The sequence below is a fragment of the Cydia pomonella genome, chromosome 7 (assembly GCF_033807575.1).
Source record: "Cydia pomonella isolate Wapato2018A chromosome 7, ilCydPomo1, whole genome shotgun sequence".
Lineage (NCBI taxonomy): Eukaryota > Metazoa > Arthropoda > Insecta > Lepidoptera > Tortricidae > Cydia > Cydia pomonella.
Genome location: NC_084709.1, coordinates 24,679,656 through 24,697,781, shown reverse-complemented (window position 1 = coordinate 24,697,781; position 18,126 = coordinate 24,679,656). Strand labels below are relative to the sequence as shown.

Genomic DNA, 18,126 nt, shown 5'->3' with positions numbered 1-18,126 from the left:
TTGCTCCATTTCGTTTATTTTATATGCTAGAGTAATATAAACTAATGTCATTGTATGTGCAAAGTTTCATTACAATCCAACACGTTGTTTAAAATGAGAACGAAACTCCGTTTGTATGGGAAGTTAAAATTCGGCCGAGCTGCCGAGCAGTTGAAGTAGTTTGTGCCACCAACTAACTGTAGCATGGAAGTTATTACCTTTGATTCCAAAATTCAACAAAGACTTTGTTCTATTTATAAATTCGCGCCTTCAGGCCTTCGTACTTTTGCCGTACAACTTAGCATACACGCGCGGAAAGGCTACGGCCGTTTAAATTAAAAGGAATTTCAATTTCAACCGTCGCGGTTGACTTTGGCGGTTCTGCGCGTGGGCGATACCTAAAACTTTCGTACAAAATACCTCATGAACTAGAACTAACTTTATTTAGCGTTTTCTTGAAAATAAATTGGCAAAGTTCTGTATAAAACATGGTCCGATAAAAGGCAATATGGGCCATTTTTTGTGTCTGAATAGAGGAGTAAAAGAAACCCAAAAATAAATTTTGGAATAAAAAATGTTATTTTTGTACAAACAATTTGGTAGTTAAGCAATATGCATATGCATATAAGAGATGCAACAGGAGCACAGTAGGTGTAAAAAGCCAAACAAAATAACTTATATCTTTGGACTGATACATTTTATATTTACATTTTCTTTACTACAAATTAACTAATAAAATACACACAGTTTTTGATGAACACTTTGGCTCACTTAAATATAATCTAATATTTACATTTCTTACAATATTTACTGTACAAAACCCTACTTTTACATACACATATATTATCTATATCTTGAAAAACCTTAAGAACCCGAATATACCCTAAAATACATTTTTTCGTTTTAATTATAAATTATATGGAGATGACAGCTGTCGCCGTCCCCCCAAACTATGTGAAAAATACTATAAATAAATAGTTATATAAATAAAACCTCTTTATTACTCTATAATTTGGCCATGTGATTTCTACTATTAAATATTAAACAAGACTAGTTTTAGTGGTAGTGCGCCGAATAACCCAAACTTCTTTATTGCGAAACATACCTAGCCATTAGACCCTGAATTGTAGATGACGAGGGCCTGTGAAATACGAGATTCAACTCAGTCTTTACTGGACACGACTGATACTTCATTTCATTACTTTTAGCAGCCCAATGTAATCTGAATTTCTAAGTGTGGTACCTATTATATTCACACTTCTAATCTTGCTACCTCTGGACCAGATGGGGGTTGGAAGCCTTCTTATTCCCATTAGTGTTGGATATAAATTCCGTCTTTGGGGAATCCTAATCCTACCTCTGTGACCTAGGATTTTAGACTCAGTGAAAGACTCGACCAACGTTTCACAAAATAGGTGGATAACTGTCTGATGAAAAGAAACGCCAAGTGTTCATCAGCTCACCGTTCTACCTACTTTATTTCTTGCTAACATTAATAAAACCAAGTAGTTTTAGGATCTGCTAGCTTGGTAATACTAATTAAACGAAGAAATCTTGCGTTTTGGTACATTAAAGTGGCCGGCTACTATCAAAGTTATCAAACTCAAAACCGGTCACGTTTTTTAGGGTTCCGTAGCCAAATGGCAAAAAACGGAACCCTTATAGATTCGTCATGTCCGTCTGTCCGATTCTGTCACAGCCACTTTTTTCCGAAACTATAAGAGCTATACTGTTCAAACTTAGTAAGTGGATGTATTCTATGAACCGCATTAAGATGTTCACACAAAAATAGGAAAAAAACAATAAATTTTGGGGGTTCCCCATACTTAGAACTGAAACTCAAAAAATCTTTTTTCATCAAACCCATACGTGTGGGATATCTATGGATAGGTCTTCAAAAATGATATTGAGGTTTCTAATATAATTTTTTTCTAAAATGAATAGTTTGCGCGAGAGACACTTCCAAAGTGGTAAAATGTATGTCCCCCCCCGTAACTTCTAAAATAACAGAATGAAAAAACTAAAAAAAAATATATCATATACATTGTCATGCAAACTTCCACCGAAAATTGGTTTGAACGAGATCTAGTAAGTAATTTTTTTTTAATACGTCATAAAATTTAAAAAAAAAATTTTTTTCATCAAACCCATACGTGTGGGGTATCTATGGATAGGTCTTCAAAAATGATATTTAGGTTTCTAATATCATTTTTTTCTAAACTGAATAGTTTGCGCGAGAGACACTTCCAAAGTGAAAAAATGTGTTTCCCCCCCCCCCCCTGTAACTTCTAAAATAACAGAATGAAAAATCTAAAAAAAATATATGATATACATTATCATGCAAACTTCCACCGAAAATTGGTTTGAACGAGATCTAGTGAGTAGTTTTTTTTTAATACGTCATAAAATTAAAAAAAAAAAATGTTCATCAAACCCATACGTGTGGGGTATGGATAGGTCTTCAAAAATGATATTTAGGGTCCTAATATCATTTTTTTCTAAACTGAATAGTTTGCGCGAGAGACACTTCCAAATTGGTAAAAGGTGTGTCCAGTGGTAAAATGTTGAACAAGATCTAGCAAGTAGATTTTTTTTAATAAGTCTCAAATGGTACGGATCCCTTCATACGCGAGTCCGACTCGCACTTGGCCGCTTTTTTCCTTTGTAGTCTGCCTTTAGTACAGACGTGACGGATGCCTTTTGCACACTTTAATTATTTTTAAGCGTAAGTATCATCGTAAATCTTCGGGCTAACATGACAAACTGACGTTGTGTCCAATGTGTCGGCTTTCTACATTTGTACACTTTGATACAACGATGCATAAATCAAGGCTTTTGGGCCAATCGTAATAAACCTACTTTATTTGTAATTCGTTTAACTTTCCTTGTATGAAACGTTTGAGAGTCCCTAAGGTGTCGGCTTACGTGAGCGAATTACTCGCGAACGCGATGCGGCGCGGCGCGGGTGAATTCAATCCTTTGATACCTATGGAAGTGTCCTACGTGGGCGATCTCGTTGTGCCGTTGGGCCGCCGCGCCACGCCGCGTCGCGTCGCAAGGTATTCGCTCACGTAAGACACTGCGTAAGGGATGAAAGCTCCCGGTCACTAGGTTTCACGTTAATCAGTTCTGCAAATACCTTCCGGGAACCTTCAGTGTCAAAAGTGACGTTTTTGGTTAAAGAAATGTCACTTGACACTGACAGGTCGGTTTCGTATCGCTGTGACATTTTATAAGCATTGTTCGAATTGAGTCGATACTGTGTTTTGTGCAAGGGCCCAGGTCATACGGGATAAATACGCACTACGCAGCACGCAGCACGTGTCCGTCTCCGCGTACGCATTCGTTAGGAACGAACGTCCCTAGGCAACGCAAGGGATGTACTGCCGATGCCGTCTGCGAAGGGAACCGTGCTGTATTACGTTTGTATGGATGCAGCTTAAGTTAGGTGAATATCATTGATAGGAAACGCTAATAGAAAGTGAAATGCATCTGTCATATAGATTTTTCTCTTTTTGATCGGCGTTTGTTGATGCACGATTGTCATTTTGGCTAGGCCCCCAGCCATGCGTGATGCCGTTGCAGCATCTCGGCGAACAGCATGCGCGGCGTGCCACGTGCGAACCGAGCCTTAGTTGTACATTAGTTGTCAGCGCTTAAGGTCGAGTTTCGCGTGGCGCTGCAGCATCTCGGCGGAGAGCGCGTGCGGCGCGGCGCGGCGCGAGGAGCGCGTCACGTGCGAGAGTTGCGTGCGTGCGTCCAGCCCGTGCGCGTGCGCGAAGTGCCCGTTGTGCCGGAGTGCGTTCATCTGCAACATATGAGGTTATTGACACATCCATTGGTGAAAAATACACACTTCTTTGACAGATGCTAATAATTAAAAACAACACTTATTTCGTTTTTTTTCACAAGTGCACGTCGCAAGCTTCGTAAAGCTACTAGCAGACTAGCACGCTGAGTTAATCGTTTTTCATTTCTCATCTCACGCACACGCTAGCGAATATCTCAGTATCAAACTGGTTCAAAAAATGGTTAATGATATGATATGATATGATTTATTTATCTCACAATATACAATTTCACTTAAAACTACGCGTGGTAAATTCTTAGTAATTTATATTGTGATTGTCAGTTTATCTTACTTTATATAAATAGGAAAAACATGTGTGTTCAGTTACGCCTTAATAATATACTTTCTGTATTCACTGTGGCAACACCATGTCACAGTTGACATTCAAATATTCAAAAAATAAACTGTTGCCCTGTCATACAGTTGACAGAGCCAGTGTGTCACGAACCTACCACTAGATCACATCGTTCCGCTATTCTCGTTATTATTTTCGCGTTGACCCAAAGCACTACTACCAGTAACATTATTAGCACATATTTAGTATCAGTGTTGTGTAGCCGAAGGACGCCGTGCACATCCGTGAAGTGGAAAATCCGAGGTCTAAGTTGGATGACTCAAGGTAACGGTTCTAAGCTTACTTCTAGCTTGCGACAAAGGACAGCCGGAATCGCCACCAGCGGTCTTCAGCGGCGACCGACGATTTCACTCCACAACTCCCGGACTGGAAGGTAACTTCGCCCTACACTGTTCTTTTACACTCAAGCCCAACTCAGTAATTTAATTTTATCGCAACACAACTTTCTTGCTCAACCGACCCCTAAATTTCATTCCCTATCGCCCCTTTTTTTTCGACATACAGTCCACTCTTTCGCTAGTGAACATTTTGGCCTTCGATCCGCATAGTTTGATAAAGTACCTATGGTTTGTCGTTTCTCGTTTTATAGTTGCTTACTCAAATTTGTTTTGTCATCTTTTGCATTAAAAATTTAGGGTAGACTTATTAAAAAGTTCGAGGGTAAGCAAGAAAGTTGGTCGTGTAGTGGTGCTTTAATAAAATCATTCGGTCACTTGTTAATATTGCTGGCAACGTTTTTGATAGTTGTCAAGTATCAACTGTCAGCTGTCAGTGTCAGTCCTTGGAGTGTAAGCTAAGGTTATATTGTATGTCTATGAAGCTAAGTGAATTGCAGTTTGTTTTGAAGTTTTTTTTTTGTGTAATAATCGCAGTGTTTTGTGTTTATTAACATGTCCCACGGTGATAAATCTGTCGAGAAAGAGGATGGTGTAGACACGGTAATGATTGCTCGTGACTATCAAGTGATGAGAATAGAGTATTTACAGATGCTATCGGATTCGGAATTAGCTTTATGTGACGAGAATGAATTGTGTACAATTGCAAAGAACTTTCATGAAGCACAAATAAGGCTTCTAAGCAATGCTCCGCGAAGCGAGCACCGCGAGATTTGCTCCCATACCGCGATGTTCGACTCGAAAGTTAGGGCAGTGAGATCGCGGTTGCAGAATGGAAAGCAATCTTTCGCTGGGGCTTCGGCAGGTTCGGGGGCACCACAGCCAGTCTTGCCAAAGTTGCCAAAATTACAAATTAAAGCTTTCGATGGTAAAATTGAAAATTGGGTAACCTTTATACAATTGTTTAACTCGTTAGTAGATAAGCGAACAGACATTGCCCCTGTAGAAAAGTTACACTATTTGCTATCGAGTGTGCAGAATGAGGCGTACGACCTTATAAAGAATTATCCTGTGACCGATGATAATTATAAGGTTGCATATGAAGCGCTGTACAAGCAATATAATAAAATTAGATTAATTGCAACTACATACTATGACAAACTTATACATTGTGAGCCAGTGAAAGCGTCTCGGGCTAGTGACTTACAACGGGTTCATAGGGTTTTTACTGAAAATCTATCGATTTTGAAAGGTTTTGATTTGCCGGACAAAAATTTCTTACTTTTACAATTACTGTGGTCGAAGTTGGATAGGAACACGAAGGAGCAGTTTGAGCTGGAGCATGACTCTGATGATATCCCAGAATATAGTAAGTTGCAGGATTTTATTGAAAGACGACACCGAGCGCTAGATGCTGCTGGGTCAATGGGATTTGTTGCTAGTACTCCTCAGCCTAGTAGTAGTAAGTCTTCGAGTAAGCCAAAAATGGCCTTAGTAGTCTCCGCTCCAATATGTGTGATCTGTGGGCAGGCTCATAGCCTTACATCATGTCCAACTTTTCTTAAATATGACCCCGCTGCTCGATTCAAGTGTGTTAAAGAGAACAAGTTGTGTATTCTGTGTTTGTCGGGGTCTCATTCTGTCAAGACCTGCAAGTCAAAACAGCGGTGTGAGCAGTGTCGGTTCTCCCATCATACACTGTTACATTTTAATAAGGCAAATGTGCCTGTTTCCCCGGCAGTAGGTGTAAATAACTCGCCACCTCCATCAGACACATCAAGTCCGCTGGCAATGGTAGCAAGTAATGTTGCGGCTTCTTCTTTATTCTCAACTGCCAAGGTTTTGGTGAGAAATGCCCAAGGTGACTTAGTAGCGGTAAGGGCTTTGCTTGACTGTGCCAGTGGTTGCAACTTTTTAAGCGAAGCATGTGCACAAAAGCTTGGTCTTCGGGCAGAATATGGGAAGCATTCTGTGACTGGTATCGGTGAAGTGGAGGCTAGGCCCGGTGGCACATTGTCATGTACCGTTTCGCCAAGCCATGGAAGTTCTGATATCTCTATTTCATTGGAGGCTTATTTGTTGCCAAAAATCTGTCCAGAAATGCCAACGGAACAGATTGATGTCTCCTCATGGCAACATATTAGGGGCTTGGAATTAGCCGACCCCTATTGGCACATTCCAGGGCCTGTTGACTTGCTCCTGAATGTCAACATTTTCGCTTCCTCGTTGCGCCCCGGTTTAATCCGTGGGGCCCCTGGCCAGGCGACTGCCCTAAACACCATTTTCGGGTGGATTTTGATGGGTGACGCGGGTGACGGTGCTACGGAGATTTGTCGGTCTCGGTTCCGTGGCAACAGCTGTCAACTGGTCGTGGGCAAGTTGTCAATTGACGACTCTATTAAGAAGTTCTGGGAGTTGGAAGATGTCAGCTCCCCGAACACTGTCATTTTGTCGAAGGAGGATCAGTTGTGCGAGGAATATTTTCTCGCTAACTTTCGTCGCACAGAAGAAGGTAGATTTGTCGTTCCTCTACCTTTTACTGACACTTCCAACAAACCCACTTTCTCGGGCTCTCGGGCCATCGCTCTTAAGAGATTTTCGTCGTTAGAGCGGAAGTTATTGAGTAACTCCGATTTTTACAAAAATTATGTAGCCTTTATGAAGGACTACGAAAGCTGTCGCCACCTTGAGGAATGTGACCCCCCGAAGGTGGATGTGGGGAAGTTCTTCTACATTCCCCATCATGGAGTGTTGAGGCCCTCGTCGACCAGCACTCCTCTTCGGGTCGTATTTGACGCCAGTGCCAAGGACAGCCGAGGCATCTCGCTAAATGACGCGCTACTGCCAGGGCAGAAGCTGCAAAACAACATCTTCCACTTGCTCCTTCGTTTTCGTTGGCATAGTGTTGTCTTCACGGCCGACGTCAAGCAAATGTATAGGCAGATTTTAGTGTCCCCGGAAGATGCTGAATATCAGCGTATCCTTTGGCGTCCGTCTGTCAATGAGCCTGTCCGGGACTATCGACTGCTGACCGTTACATACGGCGTTTCGTCCGCTCCTTACCAAGCTCTCCGAACAATCGCTCAATTGGCCAAGGAATCGGTAGCAGAATACCCTTCCGGTTCAACAGTTCTAGACCGCGACATCTATGTCGATGATGTGGTGTCTGGAGCTGATTCTGTTGAAGAAGCTCGGAGGCTTCGGTCAGAGTTGTCGACAATATTAGCTTCTGGTGGTTTCCATTTACGGAAGTGGACGTCGAACCAACAGGAGTTCTTCGATGGTGTCCCCACCTCAGACCTGTATTCTGAGAACTTTCGGGAGTTTAACTCCATTGGGGACATTTCCCTAAAAATTCTTGGCCTCTCGTGGTTACCTCAAGGGGACGACTTTACCTTTCAGGTGGCTGTCGAAGATCGTCGGTGCACTAAACGTACCATTCTCTCGGAGATTGCTCGGATCTTTGACCCTCTAGGCCTTTTATCACCAGTGACATTCTTCGCGAAATATCTTATGCAGTTGCTCTGGGTCTCAGGTGTCTCGTGGGATGACGACGCGCCAGAGAACCTTGCCTCCGAATGGCAAGAGTTCAAAGCGCAGCTGCCCTCGTTGAGATCCGTGTCAGTCCCGCGCCGAATGGTCAAGGATTTTGTTTCGCTCGAAGTCCACGGGTTCTGCGATGCCTCGGAGCGAGGATTTTGCGCGGTGATCTACGTTCGAACGTCGGGTAAGAACGGAACGCGGTATGTCCAGCTGGTTTGTGGTAAATCTAAGGTGGCCCCTCTTCGTAAGTTGTCGATACCACGTTTGGAATTACTGGCCGCAGTTCTGCTTGCAGATTTAGTAGCGTCGGTCGCAGAGGCTCTAGAGCCTCTCCACAAAATCGATAAGGTTTATGCATGGTCTGATTCCAGCGTTGCGTTGACTTGGATAAAGTCTTGCCCCTCCAAGTGGAAAACCTTCGTGGCTAACCGGGTAAGTCACATCCAGGAGATTATCCCTCCTGACTGTTGGCGACACGTTAGGACTGGCGACAATCCAGCCGACTGTGGGTCGCGAGGGTTTTTGCCGGACGACCTGGTCCACCATAGTAACTGGTGGAAGGGTCCATCTTGGCTCGTGCTGGACAAGTCTGATTGGCCTAAACCAACGTTGTCAGTCGACGTGGATGTCCTACACGAAGAGCGCAAGGTGATTGTCCTCTCCGTCTCAGTGCAGGAGACGTGGACTGACAACTTAATAAACAAATTCTCGGCGCTGAGGACACTCCAACGTGTCCTCGCATATTGTCGTCGTTTCGTGCACAACGTGAGAAATAAAAAGACGTCTAACAACCTGTTGGAAGGCCCTTTAACACCCCTGGAAATCAAACAGGCTCTAATGTTTCTCGTGGGTTTTGTGCAACAATGCCATTTTGCTTCGGAGATCGAGAAGGTGAAGAACAATCTTTCGAACTCCCTCCCGAAGTCATTCAAAAAACTGTCCCCATTCCTCGATGACGCGGGTCTCTTGAGGGTGGGCGGACGCCTGTCGCGAACCTCTCTCGAGTTTGATGTTAAACATCCCCTTTTACTACCTCGCGACAGTCGGCTAACCTCCCTTTTGATTGACGAGTATCATAAGCGTTTCATGCATCCAGGCGTCCAAACGCTTCAGAATTTGCTATCGCAGCATTTCTGGATACTGTCCCCGAAGCGAGCTATCTACGCAGTCACGTCGAAATGCATGAAATGCTTCCGTGTCCGACCACTCGGTGCTCCAGCGCCCTTCATGGGTGATTTGCCATCTTATAGGGTGGCTCAGCTCAAGGCGTTCTTGAGTGCTGCTGTCGACTTCGGAGGACCTTTCGACATAGCCCTGGGTCGCGGACGGGGAAACAAAACTTACAAGGGTTATATTTGCGTCTTCGTCTGCACCTCGACAAAGGCCATACACACGGAGCTCGTCACTGAACTGTCCTCAGACGCGTTTCTCGCCGCGCTTCGACGCTTCGTCGCACGTCGTGGTCGGTGTAATAGATTGGTGTCCGACCAGGGGAAGAATTTCGTCGGTGCGAGCAACATTTTGCAACGTCTAGTAGGAGATGCTGCTACGCATAGCGAGATTAAATTCGAATTTAATCCGCCAGGCAGCCCTCACTTTTCAGGTCTCGCGGAAGCCGGTATCAAGGCTGTAAAAACACACTTGTCGCGTGTCGTCGGGAACCAAAGGTTAACATATGAGGAATTTTCGACGATCTTAGCCCAAGTCGAGGCTTTACTCAACTCAAGGCCACTCACTCCACTCAGCACTGATCCCAACGACCTGTCGGCCTTGACACCGGGTCATTTCCTCACCACGGAACCCTTATCGGTCGTGCCTGAGGAAGACTTCTCAGACGTTCGGGTTAGCCCTCTCCAACGCTGGAAGTTGCTTCAGAAGATGCACCAGGACTTCTGGAACAAATGGTCGAAGGAGTATATGCATACTCTCCAGCAGCGGATGAAGTGGCATGACAGACATCCTAACGTCGAAGTTGGCGCACTTGTGCTCGTTGTGAACGAGCAGACGAGCCCAATGAAGTGGCCACTGGGTCGCATTATCGATACACATCCCGGGTCCGACGGGATCTGTCGTGTGGTTACTGTGCGCACTGCCACAGGGTTGTACAAACGACCTGTGGTCAAGCTGTGTCCACTACCTGCGTAGTCACTTTAGTGCGCTACATTTGTGTTGTCCATTCCTCGTTTAGTTTTAATATTATCGCACTCGTTCCACTTACATTGTTCTTTTTCGCTTAGTCAAAATACTAGTGTATTTTGGTGGGCGGAATGTTCAGTTACGCCTTAATAATATACTTTCTGTATTCACTGTGGCAACACCATGTCACAGTTGACATTCAAATATTCAAAAAATAAACTGTTGCCCTGTCATACAGTTGACAGAGCCAGTGTGTCACGAACCTACCACTAGATCACATCGTTCCGCTATTCTCGTTATTATTTTCGCGTTGACCCAAAGCACTACTACCAGTAACATTATTAGCACATATTTAGTATCAGTGTTGTGTAGCCGAAGGACGCCGTGCACATCCGTGAAGTGGAAAATCCGAGGTCTAAGTTGGATGACTCAAGGTAACGGTTCTAAGCTTACTTCTAGCTTGCGACAAAGGACAGCCGGAATCGCCACCAGCGGTCTTCAGCGGCGACCGACGATTTCACTCCACAACTCCCGGACTGGAAGGTAACTTCGCCCTACACTGTTCTTTTACACTCAAGCCCAACTCAGTAATTTAATTTTATCGCAACACAACTTTCTTGCTCAACCGACCCCTAAATTTCATTCCCTATCGCCCCTTTTTTTTCGACATACAGTCCACTCTTTCGCTAGTGAACAATGTGATAATTAATAATTCATTTAAAATGACTAAAGTTTTTAAATTTCAACTGTATAAATATTTCAATATTGTATAAATATTTATATTGTTTTTTGTAGTTTTTAAATTTCAATTGTATATATGTATTGTGTACTGGAGTTGCAGGTGTACATAGGCTACGGAGACTGCTTACCATCAGGCAGGCCGTATGCTTGTTTGCCACCGACGTAGTATAAAAAATAAATATTCACCAAGAACGGGTCGTCATTAAATCGTAATTTAATTAATGTAGCAAATGATAGTACCTATAAATTGGTATTATTTAATCCATGATATGAGTGAGGATACAATAAAGTTAGTTTAAATTCTGTTGTATTCAATAAGTTTCTTCCATTTTCCTGAAGTTATTTAGCTAAATGTATTGTTCCCCGCATTATTTAATTAGAAACTCGAAACATAATAACTTGCTTCCGTTTGTAACTTTAGACAATAGAGTACTTACTGGCTTTAATAATAGTAGATGGTTAATCAAGGGATCAAAGGCACTCATTTCAGTGGTAGTGTAAAATAATGCCTTTGAGTTCAACACTCTATTTTTCATTTTAAATACAAGCGAAGTAAAATCCATGTGTTTAAAAAACATGACTACACATAAACACCATCCTACAAACGCTGGCCGAGAGGTGGGACTCCCCGATACTGAGGCGATGGATGCAGCTCCATACCACAGCGGGGAAATAATAATTTTTTAGGCCAATTTATTACTAACATAGTTTCTTGAGGATTTACCCATTGTTACTAACATATTTAATTTTAATTTTTATCTTAATTTATATTGTATTTTAATGTATGGAATTTATTTTCTGAATTAAAATTATTGAATTGAATTGAATAACACTTTGTAGTGTTTCCTGAGGATACTTTCATTAAGGGGCTCCCCGCGGTTTTCATCGATTTTTGACTAGTTTTGAGTCATTACTCCTTCATTTGCATTTTAGATAGAAATATAAGACAAAATGGTCTGCCGGATTTTGAAAGAAATAAACACTTATTTTTTCAAACATTGACTAATGCATTTTTAGGCAGTGTTGTGAGTCCGTTGTGTGACTGTGGCCTTGAAGAACAATCTACCCAGCACATTGTTGAACGATGCCCAAAGAGACGTTTCCAAGGCAGCCCGGAGGACCTCTATACCAATTTGACACCGGACGCGATCAGGTGGCTGCGTGGCCTGGATGTCGACTTATAATAAATAGATAGTATATTAATATTGCCTACAACGTTACGCCACACGCTTAAATAAATAAATAGGCAATGTTTGCTTTATTCGTAACTAGATTGCTGTGAAGAACTTAACATGTACATTGTACGTAATGTACACATTTGGGTTTGTCTTTGACGTCTCTAAAAACTGGTGAAAGATTTTAATTTTAAACTAATTAACACAAAAGTTATGGCCAGATAACCAGTTTCTGGCCTGAAATTGTTCAACTTTGATGCCAAATATCTCAAAGACAGTGAACTTTGAAGTAAATATGGTATACTTATTGCTTACAGCCGTTGCTGTTAAAATGATAAGCTATAAAAACATTAGAAAACTAAGGGATTCAGATCGAAGATCATTGGCGTTAGGGACCCCCTTAATGAATTTAGGTACAAAGTATCATTATTTATGGATGAGGTGAGCGATGCTGAGTTCAACGACGTGGAACCTGGACCGGGTACTTTGCTTAGAAAGTAGCCAAGGCTATTAAATCTATCTCCCGAGGCAAGCCCCCAGGGCACGATAGCCTCAGCATCGAACATCTCCAGAATGCGGGTCCTCATATCTCAAGAGAGTTGTTTTATACGCTCTGTGTAAGGCGTTGTTATTTGCCCGAGGATATGATGAAGACTGTGGTTATTCCTGTACCTAAAAATAAAACTGGAGATTCGTCCGACACCAATAACTACAGGCCCATATCCCTTGCGACTGTTATTGCTGAGGTATTTGACAGTGTGATTAATGTACAGTTAAATTAGTGCTTGAGTTTGGTGTTCGATCAGTGTTATCAACAGAGAATGCAATACTGTGCCTTAAGCGCACTGTCAAATATTACTTAAACAGAAAGACGCCAGTTTATGCGTGCTTTTGACCTGATTGCCTACAATACCCTATGGAAAAAAATTATAGCCATTAAACTACCTAATGAGACGAGAGAAATTTGCCAGCCCCAACCACGTTCTGCGTTCGATAGACGAGCGGTTTGACTGCCCGTATTTGAAGCATTGTGATGATTTGCATGTCTAAAAGTACTTATTATGTTTAACTACCAACTATTTCAGTAGGTACTTCTAGAAACATTGCCCTCGTAATTATTTATTTCTATAAAATGTGTAGATTCTAACATAGCATAAGTACATACTAACCATAAAATATGAGTCTGTAGTTACTCGAAATAAATGATTTTATTTATTTGAATTTGAATTTTGAAAACATTTATTTCATGTAACTGTGACACATACATTTGGTTAGTAAAAAACAGTTTCAAAAGGGTTAGTACCTAAGCCTAAAAAATATAGGTACCTAAACCTACACACTTAACCTACCAGCTACCACTGTATGGAACCCATAGGGGAATGTAGTCCCACACAGTGTAGCATTAGCGGACAATCAGGCTTATCCCCTATCTAGGCTTATTAAAATTTACAATAAATTACCTGAAATAATAAAAGAATTGAGTACTGAACGACGTTTCACACGTGAGCTCAAAACGTTTTGCTCAACAAAAGCATATTACTCAGTAAAAGAATTTCTGGATGAATCAATATGTCGAAACATTAAATTAATATATATAGGCTAAGCTAACTATTTGTAATTTGTACCTAATCGATTATATGACATTTAAATTTCTATAATTCAATTTAATGAAAAGATGCTTAATTTAATTCATTTAAAACAAAATGTCAATTTCTAAACGTAAAAAATCGTCCTTGGAAAGTAAAATGCCTTAGTGCAGAAAGTATCACTTTCTGCACACCTTATTGAACAAAAATGACCCCTTTTCAAAGCATAAGAAATGAAACTATTTTTATCTTCCTTTTTGGTAGGTAGGCACTATTATGTCGCGGAATTAAAATAGATTAATAGTTATTCGTTTTACAGGTTGGGGGGAGGTCAGTGCTAATATTGATAACCGAGCAAGCGAAAAAATTATAAAAACAATGATTAGAAAAGTGGAATCCAGGTTTTGCAAGGGTTTCAAGTCCCTGGTTTCAAGGCACGAGAGTTAAAAAAAAATTGTTACCGAGTTCATGAATAGCATCATTTTTCACCACACCAATACGAAGAAAATACTAACTTTAAAACGTTACAAGTCGAATCCAAATGAACGCCATTAAAAATGTAAAAGTCAATTCTATCAGCCAACACGTGGAATCCACTAATTTTGGTGCTCTTATTGATGAAATGCAACTTTCTCGTCAGTTTTTGAAGCAATAAGAGAGCCTTTACGAGCTGGTGTGGTGAAATAGTTATTTGTTTTACAAGGGGGCAAAGTTGTTGTTTAACCCTTCGTTCTAATATTGAACCCCGAGCAAGCGAAAGATGGCAAAATTTAATCTTGATTCTGGGTTTCAACGCACAAACGTGGGTCAATAGTAGAATCTTTCGCTTGCTCGGGTATCAATATTAGCACGAGGGTTAAAACAACAACTTGCCGCCTTGTAAAACAAATAATTATTTCACCTTATTGCAATCGATTACCTAAGGTGAAGAAATCTATACACATTTATGAACTCGACTGTACACTTGACCTAAGATTGTACCCTTTTTTTTGCATTTTTTCTATTTTTATTTCAATTTCTTACATTCAATTGGCTACTTGACTGTTTTTTGTAAATTATGTCAATCGACCTTGATTTTCCTGAGGATCAAATGTCTATATAGGACTCATGGCATTTAAGCAACACAAAGGTCAGATATGAGAGTTAAAGTCTGACGCTCGCACTCGACCATTGAAACGCCTCTAACAAAATGATAAGGTGATGTGACGTCACATCATATAAGTCTATCCTAAATGTATGGAAGTTCAAGGAAATTACCATTTTGATCATGAAATATTGCGTTTATGTGTATAGTTGTCATACAATTTATTTTTCAATAAAATGTAAGGAATCGTATGGTAACATTTTTTTTTCTATTTTTGAAAGACAAAAAAATTTTTTTTTTTGAGACTTCGGAGCCCTGTATTTTTTTATAATCTCAATATAATTTTTTAAATTCCACTTTTTTATAATGGATAGCTCGTTTTCTATCCATTTAACTAAATTTTGTCATAATATTCAACATGTGTCAAGTACCCAATTTTACAATTTATATTGCCTACCACTCTGAATTTTCTATATTGCTTTCCTAAATAAATTTATGTCGCTCAGAAATATCAATCCACAAGTTATTGTAGACAAAAATTGAGGAGCTGAATCGATCATTGCATTTAAAGCCCCAAGGTAAAGCCTGACGAAATTCGATTTGATGATGGTTTCATTGCACCTAAATATCATAACGCCATTCGGGCCAATCCAAGTTTCCAATACTGATTTATCAGTGTCAAACTAAAACTTTTGACATTGACATTGACAGATCAGAACCCGTAGTGTAAATTAAATTTATTCGATAGCGTGACGCGACATACGCGTTTGCGTTAAGCCTCATTTTGTAATATAGGATTTAGAAACAGCGCGCCAAGCGGGACGTTTTTGAAACTCAAAATCCCATACAAAATGACACTTAACGCAAACGCGTACGTCACGTTTCGCTATCGAATAATTGTACACTAGGGGAATAGTATCGTATTGGAATCAGATCGCATATGTAACTCGGATTGGCTCGATTGTCTTTAATTGTCCTAAATTTCAAAACAACTTAGTGCCTATATTTCTAAATGTCAAATTGTTTCTTTCTTAAACTGGCTGAATATCGTCCAACGTGCAATCTCAAAATGTCTAAATGTCAAAAAGTACGTTTACAGTACATATGGGGCTACTTTATAGCACTAGTGCGAGAAGTAGCATATTACGTTACTGTGTCGAACATTTAAAGGGCCATATGTACTGTAAAACGTTGTACGATACATGTGCGAATAGGTAATTCGCAACTCGTGTCGATTTAAAACACTCCCTTCGGTCGTGTTTTAATTTATCGCCACTCGTTTCGAATTTCCTATTTTACGCACTTGTATCGTAATGTAGTATTGTACCAAGTTTACCGAATATCCGATGGGACTTCTTTTTACATATACATATAATCGTTAACACGTTAGACAGTAATGTAGGTAATTTGAGTTTTAAGTATTTATGACACTATGTCGGTCTAAAATTTAAAAATTTCGAGAACGTGGTGTTTTGAGAACAAAAATAGACATTTTGAGATTCAGGCATTTTAACACTATTCTGTTCTGACATGTAATATATTTAATATATAATGAAATCAATCAATAGAGTCGACACAAGCAGCTTATATACACGGTGCTCACGAGGAACCCGAAAGATTTTGACAGTGTATTACTGATCACATTTAGAGACTAAAATGTCATGTTAACTTTTCTGGATTTCGCCTAGTTTCAGAGTTAATACCAATGTAAAAAAAAAACATCTTCTTGTCGTAACTTAGTGCAAAACGCCTTTTTGATTGCGATGATGCCATTATGGGGCGTAGTCTAAATATCCTTATTGATAGATGTCAAAAAGTGACAAGTAACCTTTGCAAGAACTAGTTTTTACATAAAAAAACGTAAAAAAATATTTTCAGTGCCAGTTTTACCATAACATTTATGTACAAATACGTTCAACATATGAAAAAAAAAATTTTTTTTTGGCGAAATTTACTGAAACTCATATAATTTTTTTTCCTTCTTTTGGCCTCAGAAGTCCGTGGTTAAAATCTTTCGGGTTCGTCGTGAGCACCGTGTATATGATATGACAATAATGTACATGTATAGTCAAATAAAATGTCAGTACCTACCTGTCATGTCAACGAAGAACTTCAACACACTGTTTATCGGAATGCTAGGTAATCCTTTGTTCATTTTATTGATAAATATATAAAATATTTTTTCGTGTATTTTTAACAACCTTTTTTGGCATTGTCATGGTAAAACCGTATATAAGCGAAATATTTTCGTCTTATATCGGTGACATTCGATGACTTTCAACATCTGTTGTTAGAGAACCAGTAAAATAAATCGTATTATGAATTATCTGAGATGATTTTCAGCTCGGACCCTAATCTGTTAAAGTAATGCCTTTGTTTCTTTTACGCAGGGTCATCAGCTACCTTCTTCACGGCACGAGCCAAAGTAAAAACATCGTAAAAAAGCAACTATCTTGCTAGTAATAAGGTTCACAATTATGTAACTGCTCATCAATTGGCCATGCGGCAAAAACGGCAGGTCTTTTTTTGGAGATAACAGTCTTATCTTCGAATGGGCTGTTTCATGGTTTTGAACCATTTAAATAGGTTGGTAAAAGTGGTAATTAAACGGGCTTGTTCCTGTTTACTTATGACGGGGTTATTAACAGTAACAGAAGTACTCATTGCATAAAGAAAATAATACGTTTAACATATTAGGGGTTTGAGCTCAAGAAATCACTTCAGAAAATTCCAACAATAGTACCACTGAAAATAGGCCAAACAAAATTTTGTCAGAGTTTAAAAGGCACCTTGCATACAGGATGTTTATTTACTCACCTGCAATAATTTACGGGCTGAATATATAGATCACACTGAGCAACTTTTACTATGGAACCAACTCCGACATCGCGTAAAAAAAATTAACTCTTCCATAGACAATGTCAAGGTCAGAGAGCTAAAATGTACTATATGAAACAGACATTTTTTTGGGATTTCGGGGTTGGTTGCTCAGTATGACGATGACCTATATATTCACCCCGTAAATTATTGCAGGTGACTAAATACACATCGTGTATTCTTCGTCAGACTTCATACGTAACGAAATTACACTCAATTTTATTTTTGGCGAAACCCCAAATACATTTTATTGGCAAAGTCAGATAAGTTCGGGATCGGTTTAGCATAATAATTCGTTCTGAATTCAAAGTCTGAAAACAACGATATGTAAACATTAATTTTACTTCGACATTTTACGAATACGATTTTTTGAATTATTGGATTTATTTGTCTACATATCTAACTGTATATGTAAAAGTCCGTCTAAGCTTTGAATCGACGTGAACAGAACAAGGTGAAGGAGTG

The 18,126-nt window shown here is 40.1% G+C and overlaps 1 protein-coding gene across 1 annotated transcript in view; it reads right to left on the bottom strand.

The window, feature by feature from the left end:
• Positions 1-2,930: 2,930 nt before the first annotated feature.
• The window catches only part of LOC133520210 (neuropeptide FF receptor 1-like), a 150,887-nt gene continuing 135,691 nt past the window's right edge, over positions 2,931-18,126 (bottom strand). The window contains exon 9 of the mRNA XM_061854584.1: positions 2,931-3,787. Within this exon, the coding sequence (XP_061710568.1) occupies positions 3,629-3,787 (159 nt within the window). The 3' untranslated portion in view covers positions 2,931-3,628. The remainder of the gene's footprint in view (positions 3,788-18,126) is intronic.